Source organism: Pleuronectes platessa, chromosome 13 (assembly GCF_947347685.1).
Source record: "Pleuronectes platessa chromosome 13, fPlePla1.1, whole genome shotgun sequence".
NCBI classification, from domain to species: domain Eukaryota; kingdom Metazoa; phylum Chordata; class Actinopteri; order Pleuronectiformes; family Pleuronectidae; genus Pleuronectes; species Pleuronectes platessa.
In genome coordinates, this window is record NC_070638.1 from 2,455,393 (window position 1) to 2,474,830 (window position 19,438).

Genomic DNA, 19,438 nt, shown 5'->3' on the forward strand with positions numbered 1-19,438 from the left:
GATCAACCGGTTTCATGCAGAGATTTGAAGGTTTTAGAAAAAAGGTTATCGCTAAAATTCCAAATGAACCTTATTGAATGCTATCGGGCCGAGAACGTAATCATGCAAATATCTGATTACAAAGTCAGACAGGCAAAGAATAAATCTGCATGAGAACCTAAAACAAATATGCCACAGGCAGCATGAGAGCTGGAACTAAAAGAGACAGGAGCTAAAAACCAAGTGTTTGAGACAGAGGCTGAAAAGAGGAGCTGCAGCAAAGAGCAGTTTGAGGGAAGTGACGTGTTTTCTGAATATTAACTGTTAGTGTAATAACCCAACTTAAAATGATGAACCTGAATATGAGCAGAGTATCTCCTTTAACAGGAGCACTGGACAAAAAGCTCTAATAGCTCTGAATTCATATTCCAAGCAAGCCTCTAGTGTTCTCCTGCCTCTGGTTGCATTATTACTACTTTACAATAGGTTTTTTGTTCGAAGGTTATCATGACTCGTCAAAAGCTTTCAGTAAATTCACACACGTGGCAATATGAACATGAATAACCCCACATTCTAATAATCCTCAGGAGGTTTAAAGCAGTTCCTGTCACAATGTTAATAAGTAGGAGTTCAGCCCCGGAAAAAAAATCCTGTGGAAAACACTGATATCCATTCCTTTTATGGATGGGAGCCACAAACCATGCCACAGATAGCCACAGCACAGCTGTGTCCATGTGTTCAGCAACTCCCCCCCACACACACACACACACTCAACAGATGACCCCGAACCAACACTGAAAACCTCTTAATCTCCGTCAACGCAGTCTCATACTTGGCTTTGTTCTCACCAGCTCTGACAGAAGCTCGGCCAAGAGGAGCTTTGGTCCTCACTGACAGTGAGACGCATCACAGGCCGTCCCTGGAGGATAAACACAGACCACGACCATGGAGACCAGCTGACATCACCGGAGGAGTTCTCCCCTCGGCCAATCAGAGGATCAGATAGCAGAGTGAGGAGGCAGCGGCTGTCCCCCGACGCTCCGGAGGGGAGTGTGCGGTGATGTGTCGTTTACAACAAGATGAAACGTTTCACAGGCAATAAAAGAGTGAGGAATTATAAGAGACCAAAACCAGGTTCTAAGGACAACAGCAGGATGATTACAGACGTTAGGATTGAGTGCTGATGACCAGGGTCAGGGAATGAAGGACACATTTAGGGAAAGACAGATTCTGCATACTTCTTTAATCAACACAAAATATTCTGAGGACCGAGGCCGCACACACCCCTGCTGTTCATCCTCCCGTCCTCGGAGAAAAAGGAGGATATCAAACCAATACAAGCAGGTTCTCCTATAATAGCATCCGATGACACCTAAGCCCCAAACGTCACGAGTCTCTGAATAATAAAAACCACGTCCTGATCCTGTTATGAAGCCGAACGCTATCTGAGGGATTGGGAGATGTTGTACAAGAGGATTTGTGGGGGGGGGCAGAAGTTGGTCAATGGGCAGACAGCGGTGCATGGGATTAATTTGTAAAACATGGACTCGCACACAGAGTCAGAAGCGGCGCTCTGTCTGCCGGCGTCATGTGACGGCTCGGCAGAGCTGCCCAACGACCTCGGCTGGATCAGATTACAGCTCTGCAAATGGAAAAGGCAAAAAAATAAGGAGGCTTATTCGCAATCGGCCTGAGATATGTCCTATTACTCATGATACGTCCTATTGTGCATAATTGCCAGAGCAGAGAGAGGAAGAGGACGCCCGCCAAAATAAAAGCTCACTTCTCTACTGGGACACACAGGACGCCAGAAGACAAATCACTAAAACAAGCTACGGTAAGAGTCTGGTGGTTAATTGTCAACAAATTATCCATATTTGTACAAATGCAATGGAAATTGGCTGGGCTAGTGATGATACTAGTTTAATGGGAGGACATTAATTAAAAGGCATTTTAAAAAAGGCCCAGAGTCAGTCACTGGTTCAATACAAGAGACCACAAGACAAAAGAGGTCAGGATAAATAACGGTGTATAAAGAGGGATGAGGTGTGTGTACACATCCTCTCACTGTGTGAACATGAAGACAAAAGCCTCAGCTGTCAATCATGATGCCTCGCCAGACTTGTCTTTTAGTGTTTCTGATGTTTTTACACAGATGTTATGTGTTTAAGATGTGATTTTCCACTATGCAGACAGTTGCATGCAGACGACTGGCACATCCGAACTAACCGATGTGACTTGATTGGGTGCGGCCCCGATCCTGCAGATTAGCTTGAGACACGTCTACTTACATAACATACGATCTCACTAACACACAAATGTACAGAAACAATAAGAGACTTAGAGTTTGTAGCTATAAAAGGCGTGGTTTGTGGACCCATGAGTTAACATCCATGGAGACTGGAGGCCTGCACAGACAGACGAGGGGACAGACAGGCCTGGACAGGATGAAAACAGCACAGTCACTGATGGCTTACAGACACAGTTGCGTAATCTTTGTGGATGATAGAGCGAACTCTGACAGCCAGACCGAACAACTCCAGCTCAGTTTATTATAAAACGGAGATAGAGCGCCTAGAACGAGGGAGACAGAGTGTGCATGTCCATGTGTGGGGGGGTGGAGAGGAGTTATCCTCCAAACAAAGATGTCACGAACTCAATCCTGACAACAGCTGGTGTGTGTCCTTTTACAGCCACAAGTCCATGAGCGGGACTGTACTCCCTCGTGCACGGTCATCTGTGTGCAAGTAGTGCCATGATAACCAAGCTGCATTATTACTTCATTCACTTGGGTCTACATCCCATCCATTAACATGGAGGAGGCAGAGTTTATAGCCTATGCAGCAGCCAGGGAACAATCAGGCTGTTATATCGTCCGTCTTTATTTACCTTCTATGGTTTGAAGTGTATATTAAATATTGTAAATGCAGATATTGCTTAGATCATTCGATATTAGAGAGAGAAACGCAGCAGTTCCAACGATGAGCACAAAGCCACAGTGAGGAGACAACAATGCTTTGTGCATTTAAATCAAGAGGAAGAGGAACTGTATTCTTCAAAGCTGCAGCACAGACACATGTGGATCAAAGCTGTGAGAGGGAAGGGGAGGGAGGAGAGAGAGAGAGAGAGAGAGAGAGAGAGAGAGAGAGGCCGGAGAGAGAGAGACAGACAGACAGACAGAGAGAGAGGGGGGAGAGAGAGAGAGAGGGGGGGCAGGGGAGAGAGGGAGTGAGGGAGAGAGAGAGAGAGAGAGGGCAGGGGAGAGAGACAGAGAGAGAGACAGAGAGAGAGAGAGAGAGAGAGAGAGAGAGAGAGAGAGAGAGAGAGAGAGAGAGAGAGAGAGAGAGGAGAGAGAGAGGGCAGGGGAGAAAGAGAGAGAGAGGGGGAGAGAGGATTTTTAGATAGAAGTAGGTTGTGAGGATGGGGGGAGGTAGAGATGGATGAGGGGGAGGAGGCAGGTGGGAGCACTGGGAGACTGAGATGCACTGGTTTCTCCCTCTCGAGTCTGGAGGTGAACTGGGGGGGGGGGGGGGTGCTTAAAGACGGGAGAGGAGAAAGTTTCCTCTGGCTCTCTCTCTCTCTCTGTGGAAGATAAGATGACATCACTCTGGAAGTCGGTAAGACCCATCTGGCACTTGGCTCAGAAGTGACTCACGGTTTTAATGCACCTCTGCAAATAGGTTCTTACAAAATTAATGAAGGAATCTCCCCTGATGAAAGTATATAACACCTAAAGTTTATTAATGTTGTAAACACAGCAGCAGACCAATCAAATCCCTCCATCTCCTCCTAAACTTACATTGAAGATGTTCTGTGATTGAACACGTTTCTTTTTGTGTCGTGCAGCATCACAGGATTCAAATTACTGAATCTACTCGGAGAAATGTAGATTCCACTTTAGCTCTGTGTGCATTAGAAGCTGGTGAAGTTGTCTACGTGCATTAACATGTGCACGAGCGGTGCGTGCACTCATTTACCCTCCGCAGGCCCCAACACTGGTGATGTAAGAGGATAAACTCGGGGTCAGGACACTGTCACGTCTAATGATACGTCAGATATGGATACACATGATATCATAAAGCAAGAAAAACATACGGAAATTTAACCAGTCTGTGCGTTACTGTTTTTAAGACATAATGTTCATTTCAGAAAACAATTAAGAATAATACCGATGTTTTTTGGTTCGAATCCCAGCTTGATCAGGGTAGATCTGATATATTTCATGTTATACCACAATGTATAAAACTTCCTAGTAGTCCAAACCCTCATTGGCCAGACTCTAGATACATGTTCTGTATACAACTTTAGAAATGTAGCCTCCTGTGCACAACAAAAACTGATTTTGGTCTCTCTCCCTCTCTCTGAAAGGCCAAAGAAATAAATCGAAATAAAACAAATAAACTGATGATGATTATTGTTCAGCACAACCCATCACAACCCCTTTAGGAGGAGAGAGTCTTTCAGTCCCTCCACCGGGTGTAGACGGTGAGGACAGAGACACGGACAGCATCTCCTCGACCCTTCAAGGCTCAGACCCCAGCTTTAAACTGAGGATGAGGAAGGAAACCAAACAAAGATGTCTGCACAATCTTTCCAAAGAACCAGACTTGACTGATTATGTGTCGAACGGATAAAGACGACAACCAATGATCTAGTTTTCTGTACAAAAACAAATAATTTAAGTCATCACTTCAACATCATGTTTGATTGATGGGTGCTTCAGCGGTACAGACTTCACATGCTCTAGTTTGACGACTGTGACTCGGATGAGAAGTCATGTGTGAGCGGGTCACGAGGGAATCCTGCCATTTGTCTGAGGTCCAGATACGAGCGGGTCCAGAACGACCCCCGAGGGCTTTTCCCTGTGGTGACACAGCAGGTCAGGCTGCTGCAGCCGCCACGTTACTGAGGGAATAAGTAGGACGAGAGACTTTGAAGCTGGAGTCACTTTAAATAAAAATCAAGTGACGCAAGCTTTTAACGTTTATGCTCAGAATCAATTTCAGCTGCACAGGGTCAGCGGCTAAATGCAGGGAGGATATTCACGTCCAGAGCTTTTCTCTTGTTGAGATACTCGAGGGAAAAGTGAAATGCAATATAGGAAATGTAGTTTATTAGTTTTTTCGCGCCATTTAACCTGCAAAAAACATTTAAAAGAAACGTTTCAGACCATGGCTGAGGATCTAAGCAAGGGGAGAGGTTTCGAAACAGTGTTTTGACTAAACAATGATAAAAACAAAACTTAAGATTATATCTAGATGATGTTCCAGCTTTTTGTTTTGTTTTTATTTGGTACACGTAGTTTAGGGAAAAGGAAACCCTCAGGTTGTCTGTGATTGTTTTTAAATTATGCTCAGGTTTTTGTATATTTAGCATTTTTGGTTTTATTGGGTTTAAACTCTTATTTCAGCTGCTGTCCAGTAACCAATGGGTCAAGAAACCAGTAACCACCATCAATGTGTAGCTCTTCTAATTCAAACAGTGGAAATAATAAGTTTATAGAGGTTTTGTTCACTTCCTGCTTTCATAAATCCAGCTATTGTCATATTTGGTGTTTATACGACTGTTTATACGACTGTACAGAGGATTTATGAATATAAATCTATTCTTTCCTTCTTTCCTAGTATGTCAAACTCCCTCATTGTCTTGGCTCACATCTGAGCGACACATATAGGTTTGCTGTAGGAGCCGTGGGTGCATCAGAAGAATGAGCTGCAGAGAGATGGGTCGAGGTTCTGGGCACAGTTCAATACGCGGATCAAGACGGTCTAAATGGGGCGCTTGTTTCCAACAAATGGCCCTCTCTTTGAAATGCCAGGCGTGTTGGGTTTGGTGTCCTAATTCATGTGTGCGAGAGGGCAAACAGAAGAGCTGCACACACACACACACACACACACACACACACACACAGACACACAATCTTGTCTGATCATGTCAAAAGAGGCAGCAGTCCCAGGCCAGACCTGACACGGTTCATTCACACAGGAAGCTTTTTATCCAGCCAAGGCCTCGACTGTCCCCGCTGATCTGCTGCCGTTAAGTCGCTTTCAGCCTCCATCAGTCACAAAGGGCTTTTTAAAATGCCTTTTTAAGTTCAACTCATTCATGCGGAATAATACTGAAGAGGATTGTCTGTATTGAAGTCGGGAGATATTCCAGCGTGAAAAGCGTTTATCCATCCACTTCCTGCGATTTCACATTTCATGGACCTGCATATTGTTGGAGTATTAATACGACACATGCAGGGACGCTTAAGTCTGCTGGAACATCAAGAGACAACCTTAAAATTCTCATTTGTATGCGAGGTCTTATTGTCCTTCTTGTATTTTCCTTCAGTGAAGCAGCACCGGCTCCTTGTTGCAGAAAGAAACTTCAGCAAATTCATACAGACAAAACAAAACAGAAAAAAATATTGAATCCTTGTTTTGGCCTCAGGCTCCGCGGTAAGAACCGACTCCCTGAACTCGATCAAGTCTTCCCACAGCGATCGTTTGCTGTGAATCATCTCTTTCCTTGTTTTGTGTTTCCCTTCATCTCTGGTTCTGTTTGTTCCCATGGACCATGTTCTACTTTTAAATGTCTCCTACACACTGTCACATGTCCTCACTTGTTCCCTCACCACTGCTGTTCTTCCCCCCTTTGTCGTGGTTGACTGACACTATTTCTGGTTTTACCAAATTGTGGCTGCGTCCATCATCTTTGTATTCCCCTCCCCCCCCCGACTGGTGCCTATTGTCTGAACAAAACAAAACGAGGATCCAACACACACACAGCGACACAAGATCTGATGGTTTCCACATTTAACCTTTTTCAAAGTAAACAACTTCTTAATGGTTTCCAGTTCTTTAAAGTTCAATAAATCTGAATTTTCTGATGATCATTAAACTCAGTGATTTATGTCCACTGCTCTAAAAAGGTCCAGCACACTTGCCCCCCCCCCCACCGACTCCTCCATACTGATGATGACGGACAGGAAGGAGGGAAGCTCCATTTCCTCCGGCTGAGCCGAGTCGTCCTCCAGCAGCGACCGGACAACTTTCCCTGGACGGACTGGAAACCCGTCCAACAATCAATAATCCTTCTTCAACATTTAAAGAGATATCCCAGTAAAGAATTGTCATAATATCATCAGCCAATTTAGTTGCTAGAGGCTTTAAGTTGGCTTCTCCGGGGCCAGGTCAGGGTTTATGACCTGTACTTGTTTTGAGCTGTATAAATAAACAGTCTATGATCTGCTTGTGAATCACATCATCTAAACTCAATGATTGTATTGAATCTTAAACTGCAACAAACGTATTTTATTGTTGGGGGAATCACGAGGATGCAAATTCAATTTAATGCACGGCTAAAGCATGTGTGGAAATCTAATTAGACAACAGAATATACGTTCACTTTAGTTAATTGATTGCTTAATTGATTTAAGTAATTTGTCGGTGTATGAAATAACAAACTCAAGTAGAAAACTTCCCTGCACAAAAAGTACACCTGCAGTACATTAGACAGTTGTTCTCAAATTGGCACCACAAACACACTCGTGCACTATGGAAGTTGTCGGGTGAATAGTCAACACACAAACCACTGTCATCTGGTTCTGTGAGTCAACGTGACACATGCCTAATGGTCGGAGGCAAGTTTACAGACGTGCAAAACAAAAGGTGAACCGCAACATGCACACCGTCTACACAAGTAACAGGTGCAGACGGGGAATCGACAAACAGCCTGCAGACTTCCTGACGGCTCAGGCGAGGACAAAAGGGAGATAGATGCATGAAGTGTTGCATCACCGGCTGGTCAGTGGGGGGGAAGCGGTTTTTCCTGTCGGGCGGCATGAGCCTCGCTTCCAGTCGAATCTGCAGCTGATAGAAACTGATACACGCTCCTCTCAGGGTTTCATTTGTGATATTCATGTTGATCCGAAATCTGTGATGTAGATTTTAATAACTAGACTGGATGTGCTGTTATCAGTGCGTCTGCTGCGACTCCCTGATTGTCTGATTATTTCACCGCCGCTCAGTGTGAATATGAACTCTGTGCGCCGGCTGCATTCTGACAAGTGCAGACCAGCCGTGTCAAAAACACACCCTGGAGAGAACGGCTGTGAATCAAAGCCTTTCTCTCTCCTGTCAGGAACCGGAGGAAACGCCAGCTGACATTAACACCGAGGGGGCCGCTACAACAGGTTGGACTGGCAACACTGTCGCATTGGCTCCAATTGTAGAATATTAATAACCATTATATATTTAATTTTTTTAAAAAGGCTTGTTTTCCAAATTTAGAAGTTACAAACTGACTCATGAAGTTGGCAAAACCCAAAATCAAATATGATGTTTCTGAACATCTCACCACCCTGCAGCTTTCAAGCAAGAACGGGGCCAACAGCGTTTTCCAAACTTCCAGTGCATTGTGGGTAGCAGGCGTCTAAGTACCTGACAGTGACTGGTTGTGTGGACGCAGTGACTGGTTGTGTGGACGCAGTGACTGGTTGTGTGGACGCAGTCACTGGTCTGTGTGGATGCAGTGACTGGTTGCGTGGACGCAGTCACTGGTTGCGTGGACGCAGTGACTGGTTGCGTGGATGCAGTGACTGGTTGTGGTCGTGTGGACGCAGTGACTGGTTGTGGTCGTGTGGATGCAGTGACTGGTTGCGTGGATGCAGTGACTGGTTGTGGTCGTGTGGACGCAGTGACTGGTTGTGGTCATGTGGATGCAGTGACTGGTTGCGTGGACGCAGTGACTGGTTGTGTGGATGCAGTGACTGGTCTGTGTGGACGCAGTGACTGGTTGCGTGGACGCAGTGACTGGTTGCGTGGATGCAGTGACTGGTTGTGTGGATGCAGTGACTGGTTGTGGTCGTGTGGACGCAGTGACTGGTTGCGTGGACGCAGTGACTGGTTGTGTGGACGCAGTGACTGGTTGTGGTCGTGTGGACGCAGTGACTGGTTGCGTGGACGCAGTGACTGGTTGTGTGGACGCAGTGACTGGTTGTGGTCGTGTGGACGCAGTGACTGGTTGCGTGGATGCAGTGACTGGTTGTGTGGACGCAGTGACTGGTTGTGGTCGTGTGGACGCAGTGACTGGTTGCGTGGATGCAGTGACTGGTTGCGTGGACGCAGTGACTGGTTGCGTGGACGCAGTGACTGGTTGCGTGGATGCAGTGACTGGTTGTGTGGATGCAGTGACTGGTTTGTATGGACGCAGTGACAGGTTGCGCGGATGCAGTGACTGGTTGCGTGGACGCAGTGACTGGTTGTGTGGATACAGTGACTGGTTGTGTGGACGCAGTGACTGGTTGTGTGGATGCAGTGACTGGTTGTGTGGATGCAGTGACTGGTTGTGTGGATGCAGTGACTGGTTGTGTGGATGCAGTGACTGGTTTTGTGGACGCAGTGACTGGTTGAGTGGATGCAGTGACAGGTTGTGTGGACGCAGTGACAGGTTGTGTGGATGCAGGGACTGGTTGCGTGGACGCAGTGACTGGTTGCGTGGATGCAGTGACTGGTTGTGTGGTTGCAGCCTCAGCTCGTGGCCTCCTGAGCTGCACCAGGAACCAAAGAGCCCAGCAGACAAAGAGGAGGGAGGTCACACATGGGAAGTCTGAGGTTCTGAACCCTCGTGTCGGCTGCTCGGCCCCAAAGGCCAAATAACCATCCGTCAAAGGGAAGAGCTCTCGCTGGGCCGGTCCTATATTTAGCAGACAAAGCCTCATCAGCCTAAGCACTGAATTCAATTTCATGGGGCGTCATTAATCTACACTCATAAATCATTTGTGTTATGCTAACGTGGGCTCTTCATTCTTCGGAGCAGCATGTGGTTTTCCGTGTCCGACCCTCAACCTTGACCTCTGACCTTTTCAGAAGCTGTCAGGTTTCCATGGAGAACACGCCTGGCAGGTCTGAGATCTGCATCTCTGAACCTCTGGGCTTCTCACGTAGCTGCAGGCAATTAACAGCTGGATGAGAACAACAGGCCCCGTTAGGAGAGTGGGAAGTGAAATGAAAGTTTAAGACTCCGGCAAAAAAGGAAACTCGCAGGGAAGAAATTTATAAATCAGCATAAATAAAAAGCTCCAGGCCACAACTGCAGATAAAGTGAGAGAATAACAGAATAAGAAGTTCCCCCGGCTTGATAAAAAAACCTCCAGGCTGCTCGACACTATATCTGAACCGCTGTTTGTTTGGGAGTCCTCACATTCCTCGGGGACAATCCTCTCGCTGTGCTCCACACAGCGAGTCCTTGACATTTCAGTCGGTGTCCGTCCACTGAGAGGACGAGAGACACCAGCGCCTGTGAACGAGGTCAGTCCGAGCGCTGGAAACAAACGCACAGTCATTTTATATTGAGCCGATTCTCTGCTCTCATGTGAATCAACACGGAGCAGAAGTCAGTGATTCCTCAACAACAGGGATTGGTTCTACATTTTATGGCCATTTAACTACAAGTAATATAGACTCTGAACTTACAGTGTGATGTGGCACTTTTGCTTAGGCAATAATTTCTATTAATTATTCATCACAGAAATTAATTGGATCGGGTTAAGATTTTTACTGTTTTACCATTTTTCTCTGTCACATAAGATCAGAAAACCAAATAGTTTGTTTTAGAGCCAAACCAACTTATCCACTGGCCGACAGAAATCTGTATGAAGTTCATGGCAAAACTGTAAAATATAAAGGCTCAATTACATTTCTTTGTCATAAGAGTCTGATAATATCTTAAGAATTATTAACAATCTCTCCTCCAATATCTGCATCAGCCCCAAAAGCTCCATGTCAGTCAGGCTCTAGTTTGTTTACAACCTCAAGTACTCACCTCCAATGTACTGCGAGTATTTCCAGTTTACTTTCTACTGTTTACAGAAGTTAACATTGACCTTTTGGATTTCCTCAACTAGAGGAGACCATTTAAAAAAAAAAGGTTACAAAAAAGCTTTTCCATAATCGTGTGCCTGACATGAAACCACCAGTTGATGAAGAGACCCGGGGGGAGCTTTGTTCCTTCCTGCTCTCGGAGACAACGTCTGGGCTTTGTAACCTCCACGGTTATTATGGGAGAAAGCTGAGGACTTCCCAGTTGTGCTTGGCCGGGCTCAGAGTAACTATCAGTCAGGACTGTTTGAATGTTGCCGTCGCTCAAACCACAAAACTCCAGAGAAAATTCAACCTGAGCCGAAAGAGAAACAAGGATGAATACGACGCACTGTTCTCAAATGAGTTAATGACTCTGTTCTGTAAGCAATCACATGACTAATAACTTCAATAACATGGACTCCAGTTTGCATACCATGCCAGATGTTTTATGGGGTTGTGTGTTTGAATGATGAACAGGCAGAAAGTTGTACCGCCCAACTTCAACAACTCTCACATTCAGAACCCGAGTCGTTAACTCTTCGAGGTCAAACCACGTTAAACTCACACTCGTCTACAATGAGCGTAGTCTGCCTGTAACACAAGCTCAGCCTGGTTGTCCACAAACATCCCTCTGTGAAGACACGCTGACAATGTCCTTCATGAATAAACTTCATAAAGTCCTGGTCCACGAAGATGATGATCAGAGTGGACCCACGTAGATGTCATTAAACGTTTTACAAGCTTCTTCTTCCATGTTGACTTTCAGCAGCTTCCTCCGTTTACAGGAAGGAGGCTGTGGCTAAACCGAGGGGAGGGAGTTGGGGGGGGGGGCTTGTTTTGAGGCATCAGCCGTCCACTGGCACGCCCCCCCCATCACTCAGCCCCTGGTCAGCTTTGTGGGTCGGGCCTGCCGGGGGATCCAGAGCCGTATGTAGCCGGCTGTGATGCACATGGTCGGGGTGCCAACACTCAGCTGACTGGACCCACGCCAGGGTCCGAGTAATCTGTTTTCATTGCACTCTGTAAACCACTTAAGCTCTCTGTATCATTAAGTATTATGATCTGCACTCTCATTAACCCCCCCCCCCCCCCCCCCCCACCCACCCCCGTCACGGTCAAGAGTTCAGTCTGCAACGTGTCGCACCGATGGAAACCGGTACAGTTTCATATTTTGGGTCCCAACGAAAGGATCATTTACATCTGGAGGACCGTTTGGGATTATCCTGATTTTCCAAAACACATGAGTCAGTATCAATGCATGTAGTCTCATCATGCAAACTTTAATAACTGTGGCCCTTTTGTGTCTTTGGAGTCGGAGCAAATCTCGAATGAGTGGAATTAGTTCTAGTCCAGAGCGAGCCAAGTCGGGCAAGTCCCAAAAAGAAAAGCCTCTAAGGTCTCTGATCGCATTTTCAAAGGCTGCAATAGAGTTCCTTCAATGAACAGGCTTAATATATTAATATACTGTATAGTTCACCTCAAAGCTAAAGGGTTCTGCAGGCTTAGAAACTTGGATCACCTGAGTTTTCCTTAGTAAACAAGTGAGAACCAGATACTTACAAGAACTCAGTGCGTGGTACCACTGTCTCTACACTCACCATAAAATCTGCAGCGCTGCCATTTGAGAACAGAAAACTAAAGGAAAGTATTGCATCTATAAAAAGGCCCCATGAAAGATGCAGATGCAGAAAGACTTTAATCTTCTATTGGGGGGTTTCTGCTTTGAACTCTTTTCACTCCCGTTTCTCCCCTGACAACTTTCCTCCTATGCAACTTGTTAATGTAAACAGCTCCGACTAACAGCACAAGCTTAACTTCTGAAAAATGTAAATGAACTTCGTTAGGAAAGAACCGGTCTTCCCACCGTGTGAAGTCAGCGTTTCACAGCCTCAGACCTTTCAGCTGCTCGGCTCAGCTAACGGACTCCGTGCCACGTTCGCTCCCTCTCAGGGAAGAGCCTGCTGGCTGGCAACCTCGTGCATGTGGCAACTTTTATTATTATCAACACGTCAAATAGGGGCAATGATGACAACTCACTTATTCAGAAAATTACTCGCAGTGAAGCAGCATTATTGAGCTGTAACTGAAACAATAATAAATACAGACGTGCAAAAACACACAGGGTCCAGCAAAGACTGGCTGTGGGAAAGAGTGGATATGAAGGAGTCATCGTCTGGCAAGAAGAACAAGCTATCATGTAGCACGTGTCAGGTCCTAAGGAAAAAAGATTTTCAAAGCCTTCTACGTAATATCGGTAATATTATACAACTGCTGGAATTTTTAATTTTCACGATCTACACTGTTTGAATGTGACCTGATTTGTGAAATTCTACAAAGTGCCAATCTCTGTATCCCCATGAGTGTCCACAGCCACATAAGGCTTCTTTCCTGCCCCTTGTTCCGGTGATTCTTCAAGTGACTCCTTTAGGAAATGAAAAGCTGTGCTGGGTCATGTTTTAGGACGTTTTTTCCACAGTAGTGTGGTCAAGGGCAAAGTCAGCGGCCCAGGGATGATGAGGGAAGCTTTTAATCCGGCCCTGTGCCCGTGGCTGGTACAGCATGATGACATGAGGATCAAACAGATGAACTGTAAAATGATTTGGGCTCATATGACCCGGTGGGATGAGGTAGATCTACTGCACCTGGACCAGGCAGTGGGACGAGGCCACTTTGGATTTCTTTGGGACAAAAATCAACGAGATATAACCTAGAATCTGTCCAGAATTATCTGTGATCTAGATTCATTTTGGTACAGCAGGTGAGATAATGGATATCAGATTTCATTATCCTAGATGTACTGATATCTTCTACATATTGTCCTCATATTCAGCATCATTTTAATTTGGGTTATTTAAATGCTCTACTATTCAAAAACACGTCACTTTCCTCAAACTGTTCATTGCTGCAGCTCCTCTCTTCAGCCTCTGTCTGAAACACTTGGTTTGAGCTCCTGTCTCTTTAAAGTCCCCCTCCTGCTCTGATTGGCCAGAAATTTCATCCTGTACTAGAGATGATGCAATACTAGAATAGTAAATACCTTCGATACAACTGAAAATGCCAAGTCGGGCATCGGCTAGTACACAAATCTATACCGATAAGATAAAAAACCTTTAAAGTGTAGTATAAAACGTATATTTTTAGATCCACTGGTATTGGATCAATTCTCCAGATCTACCGATTTGCCATGAGGAAGGAAAAAACGGTATTGGAACATTTCTTGCCTCCACTGATGGAATTGCCTGGCTTTGCTCGGGGGCGTGTCAGACTAACCACCAGGCACGATATGCAAATGTGATGCATCGCACTATCACATGACATCACAATGGAGCGGTGATATCGGCCAAATACCGACAAGGTGACTCAGCATTTTCTGAGGGGAGAGGAGCTGCCTTCACGACAGACTTTGAACTTTCTAACTTTGCAGATTCTCTGCAATCTGTGATTTTTGAAGACATAACGCAACAACCCAGGTAAGTGCTGTGACATCATCTGTGTCCGTCTGGCATCGTAAGCAAAACAACAGGAGACAAAACGGTTCAGTGATTTAACAGAGATTAAATCTGGAGACGTGTTTATCATGCATATAGGAGAACGGGTGTTAATATCATTTCCTGGCAACTCTGGTTCTCAGCTGCACTTCACCCAGTGGATCCCATCATCAGGTCGACCAGTGAGGAGTGAGTGGACGAGGACTTGGATCCTGTGCGAGTGGAACGCTCTTCTGACGCTCTGTGAATTCCCTCGACACTATCGTTCCTCGATCTTTCTTTATCTTCACATCGACTCCACCGGCTCTTTAACGCGTGCAATGAACTCGCTCTTTCTGAACAAAACGAGGCTAAACCTCTGAAGTCTCAGCTTTTGCTTTGAAGATGTGGAACAGATCTGTCGGCGAACATGTTGGAGAATCAAACGTTACTGCAGCAGTTAAATGTCCCAGTGAGCAGGGCTGCGTGTCCCCGGGCCCTGTCCACCATCTGACTGTGGTACGGGAAACAACTATACGTTTAGATTACCAAGAGCACACACACACAGACACACACACACACACACACAGTATACACAATAGATCAGGACAGGGTTGAAAACAAGCTGTGTAACCCGATAGTTGAATAGTGTGGATGGGGGGGTGGGGGGGCGTTACATGTGGAATCTGCATTTTTATGTGCAAAGCCTGAGGAAATATTTTTTAAATTTCAGATTGGTAGGGGGGGGGGTTATAAATTAAGATAGAGATTAAATATCAAACTAGAAAGACATTCAACAGAGCACAAACATCAAGCTGCACCAAATCTCACACAAACATTGATATGAACTTGCAGGAATTATTTTATCATGATCAATAAATGATAAAGTCCCAAAATACCCAAAGAAAGTTTCCCAAGAAAACTTCTTCCTCAACCAGACAGAGCTCCAGACGCCTGCTTGTGTCTGTCCACTGGAGATCAAAGTCATTTTAAATCTGTCGGCCTCAACGGTCAAGTACAAACACAACAGCTCCTCCAGAGGAAACTCCAGCAGTGTGAAGCTGTGAATGGAACACAACGGGTCCGACACCTGATACACCCCCCCCCCCCACCCCTCCGGAGAGGTTCTGGAGTTAAAAACAGACAAACCCACGTTTTCCTCCGAGACGCCAGCACTTGCGTCACTCGAGGTTTTGGAGCATTTAACCACCAGACGCTTTTCCAGTCAAGGGTGTCATTTTAAAAACGCTCGCCACACTTAGTCAGATCGGGTTGAGGATCCACCCCGGGATCTGAGGAGGGGGAAAAGCAGCAGAGAGGATAATCCTTTCTTCTCCAGACGTTCAGAGAGAAATCTGCTCTCTCTCTTCAGCCCAGTCACATTTCAGGATGAGCGTGTTACACACACACAGTGTCTGACCGCTCGTCTTCCTGGTTCCACAGTGACGAGGAGGAGGTGGTGGACCCTCAGGAGTGATTCGGCCTTTTCCCCCCTTTTTTCTGCAGGAAGCATTCCTCTCTAATGACAGGGGAAGTCACGAGAAGGTCCCTGCAAACACTGGAGCAGGAGAAAACACCCAAACTAAAGTCAGGGCCTCTTATTAAAGACGGGCCGACCCCAGAAAGAAAAGCAACGCAAAGCTGTGATCTTCAACACAACCAACACGCACAAAACGACACGAGACATGAGACCGCCCTGCCTCTGGAGGATGTGTGTGTGCTGGGTGGGACTGCAGCAGTAAAAGCAGATGTGAGGTGATTAAAAGACGAGGGTGTTGTGTGTGTGTGTGTGTGTGTGTGTGTTGTGTGTGTAGGCAGCATGTTTTGTTGTGGGTGAGGATCATGAAGAGCTCTGAAAGACAACACAATAACTTCCAGCAGCACAGACACAGACAGACACAGACTCTGCTTTGAACAGACGTCTCGGTTTTCCAGACAACTGATGTTCTAAGTTGTGATAATAACAGCAACTACACAACAAATCAGAGCTGTGACTTAAACGACAACAGTCCACATGAGGGTTTTAGCTCCGTGTAAGTTATAATCCAAACCCTGAAAGCGTATAAATATGTGATGTGTGTGTGTACTGGTGTAAACAGGAAGTGCCTCGGTTACAGAAAACACTACAAAACATAAACAATGGTGAAAAGTAAGAGAAGTGAGTACACAAATCTATGTCCCAATCCAACACAATGTCTTTGAAGTGTATTTGATCCAAACAGATAAAACTTTAAAAAAACGCTGACACTGACGTAAAACAGTGACGTGTACTTTGTGTAAAACTGCAGTTTAAAGCGTATTAAAAAGGAGCTGATTGTTGTTTATTCATATATTTATTTATTTATCTATTTATGTTCTATTTCAGTGTTTTTAAATGCACTAGTGTCATAATGCTGCTGCTCATCAGCAGATAAGTTAAGTCCAGGGATCAGAATCTGTATCTAGAAGGAAAAATGGTAAATAAATCTTAATTTCTCCATCTTTTTCAGACTAGAACAATAAAATCCAGATCATATCAGCTCTTTATACCTGCTCAACATCTCAGCTACACAGAGACGTCCTCCTCTCTCCTCACACTGAATTATTCAGGAAGCAGAGGAGGAGACAGGACGACTTCTGTGTCACTGTCCTCAGAAAAGAGAGAGAGAGATTCTCCTGAAAGTTAGAACACGCAACTGCAAAGCATCAATTATTAATAAAAACACGAAGAGCTGCTTCATCATATTTGTACCTGAAATCAAGGCTGGACGATAAAAATAGACAAATTTACTGTTCATGCAAAAATAACAGTCTGTTTCCTAAATGAGGATATGAATTATGTCAGGTTAGATCCTAGCAGAGGGACTAAATTTAGACTTTTACACAAACAGTAGATTTGAAAGATTTGAATGGAAAGTTATACTTATGTAGATGCTTAATAATTACTTATTTCGGATACTGATGATCTTGTGAACTTGAAAAAGATAAATAGAGAATTAACCGATTATTAACATGATTTCTAATGGAACTATTGAGGAAAACTTATAAGAAAACAACTTCTTTATAGCCGTATATTAAGTGTCATCATAGTTTCCAATGAAAAAAGTCTGAATCCTCAACACGTCCGTGAGTTCTACAAACTTATATTGACACCTTCCGTGTATGAGACCAATGCAGAAGCATAAAAGTTGTGTGTTCCTTTTATATGTGTTGGGATAAACAACTTTAATAGTGACGAAGCTCCTGTGTCTGGTCTGAGGGTCTCGAACATGGAGGTCAAAGGTTATCAGTCGCTGCCCCAACTTCAGGGAACAAGTTTTCTTAGGATCACTTTTATCTCAGAGATTTATGTGGCAGGTCCTTGCCTCCTCCACCTCCTCCTCCTCCACCTCCTCCAGTCAGCTGGAGCTTGGCACTACACTTTCCCTCCTTCTACCCTGCAGGGCCTGGTGCCTTGCTCATACTGCCGTGCAGCTTCTCCTCCAATACAAACTAGGATGCAACACAACTTTTTAAAAACTATACAAATTCTGAGTGGGGTCAACTCCCGCCGGAAGCTGCAGCTCGCACGAGCTCAGACAAACTTCACATGCACATGTTTACTGGTCCCTGATGCTGTTCCCTGCCTCCGCTGTTCTGCCCTGGAGCCGGGACCCCTCCGCCTGCAGCCCCGCTCCTGCAGCCCGCTGGCTAACTGGCTAGGAGGCTAATCCCGGCTGGTAACTTCCCACATGTCCGCATGCAGGCGCGGGGTTCACGCACACACACACGTCGGTCACCTCTCTCCATTATTACACGCGTCTTGGGTCGAGTCCCGACCCGCGGGGGACGAGCCCCTCGGCCCGCGGAGCCCCGGAGGAGGAAGTTCTTCCAGAGGGGGTTCGCGAGCACCAGAGCCACAATGGCGGTGCGCGTTGTTTCCCTTTGGCGGACAACAACAATGACGCACGGGCACGACCCGCTGCGTGCATGTGTGCGAGTGGACTCACAGCAAACTGCGCGGCGGACACACAAAGACTCCTGCTCCCTCTACTTTGCAGCGGGTGTAAGTTTGCGCCATGTTGATCGCGCCTGCACGGCCACCCTTCCTCCTCCTCCTCCTCCTCCTCCAACATTGTTTCCAGAATAACGCAACCCGCACCAGGAGCGTTGCGGGAGTCTCTTACCTTGGCGATCGCCTTCTTGTACCGCATGACCGCCTGCTGGATGAGCGTGAGCACCTTGATGTTGCCGTCCCCGCACGGCACCACCACCCGCGTCCGGCCGAAGCACACCGTGACTTTCATGGCTCGCGGTCCCGGCTCTGCGCCCCAGAGATCCGGAGTCAAACCCGCGGCGGAGGAGGTGGTGGAGGAGGAGGAGGAGGAAGAGGAGAAGCCCGTGAGGAGGCAGGAGGAAGGAGCATGGGGGGGGGGGTTGTCGTCTGCTCGTCGTTATTCCGTCAGTGGAGCGAGGAGCGCGGCTCTTTACGCGTCGCTCCGCCGGACGACATTGTTCTGTGTTCCCAGACCACCTGTTTGTCTCTCTCTCTCTCTCTCTCTCTCTCCGCTGAGCTAATGCTCGGTCATGTGTTGCGTTCAGGTGCCGCTGGGATGTGGGACTCACTCTAGTCAGACTGAGACAAATATAAATATAATAATATATAACACAAAAATCCACTATTTGCATGCATAGATATAGTTGACATATATAAAATACGCATGCATATCCTTAAATATAAATATAGAATAGTTAGAAACTGCTTTGATATAGATTTGAATGAAGATAGATAGAATAAGATTAAATATACTCATGTAGATATGAAATACATATATATGTGAATGCTCGCATATATATAGATATATGAAATAGATATTAAAGTAATTGGATATGAAATAGATATTAAAATGTTTGGATAAACACTTAAATATCCTTTCATAAGGACATAAAATATATATAAAGATGCTTGGATATGGATATAAAAATATATATATAAATGATTAGAGGTTTACACCATATTCACTTTTCTAACAAGGGGATGAAATGCTGGGAAATCACAGCTGGGTTTTGTAACTAAAGAAGTTGTTTTTTACGAGCAGCACTGAAGGCACCAGGGGAGCAGGGGAGGCCACAGTGGGTCCTGAGCTCAAGATGGAATCAAACAGAGAAGTAAATAATAAGAACATA

At 45.6% G+C, this 19,438-nt stretch overlaps 1 protein-coding gene across 1 annotated transcript in view; it reads right to left on the minus strand.

Annotated features, from left to right (window-relative positions):
- The window catches only part of LOC128454798 (partitioning defective 3 homolog), a 163,518-nt gene extending 144,706 nt beyond the window's left edge, over positions 1 to 18,812 (minus strand). Inside the window, exon 1 of the mRNA XM_053438343.1 lies at positions 18,439 to 18,812. Coding sequence (XP_053294318.1) covers positions 18,439 to 18,558 — 120 coding nt within the window. The 5' untranslated portion in view covers positions 18,559 to 18,812. The remainder of the gene's footprint in view (positions 1 to 18,438) is intronic.
- Between the last annotated feature and the right edge of the window lie 626 nt (positions 18,813 to 19,438).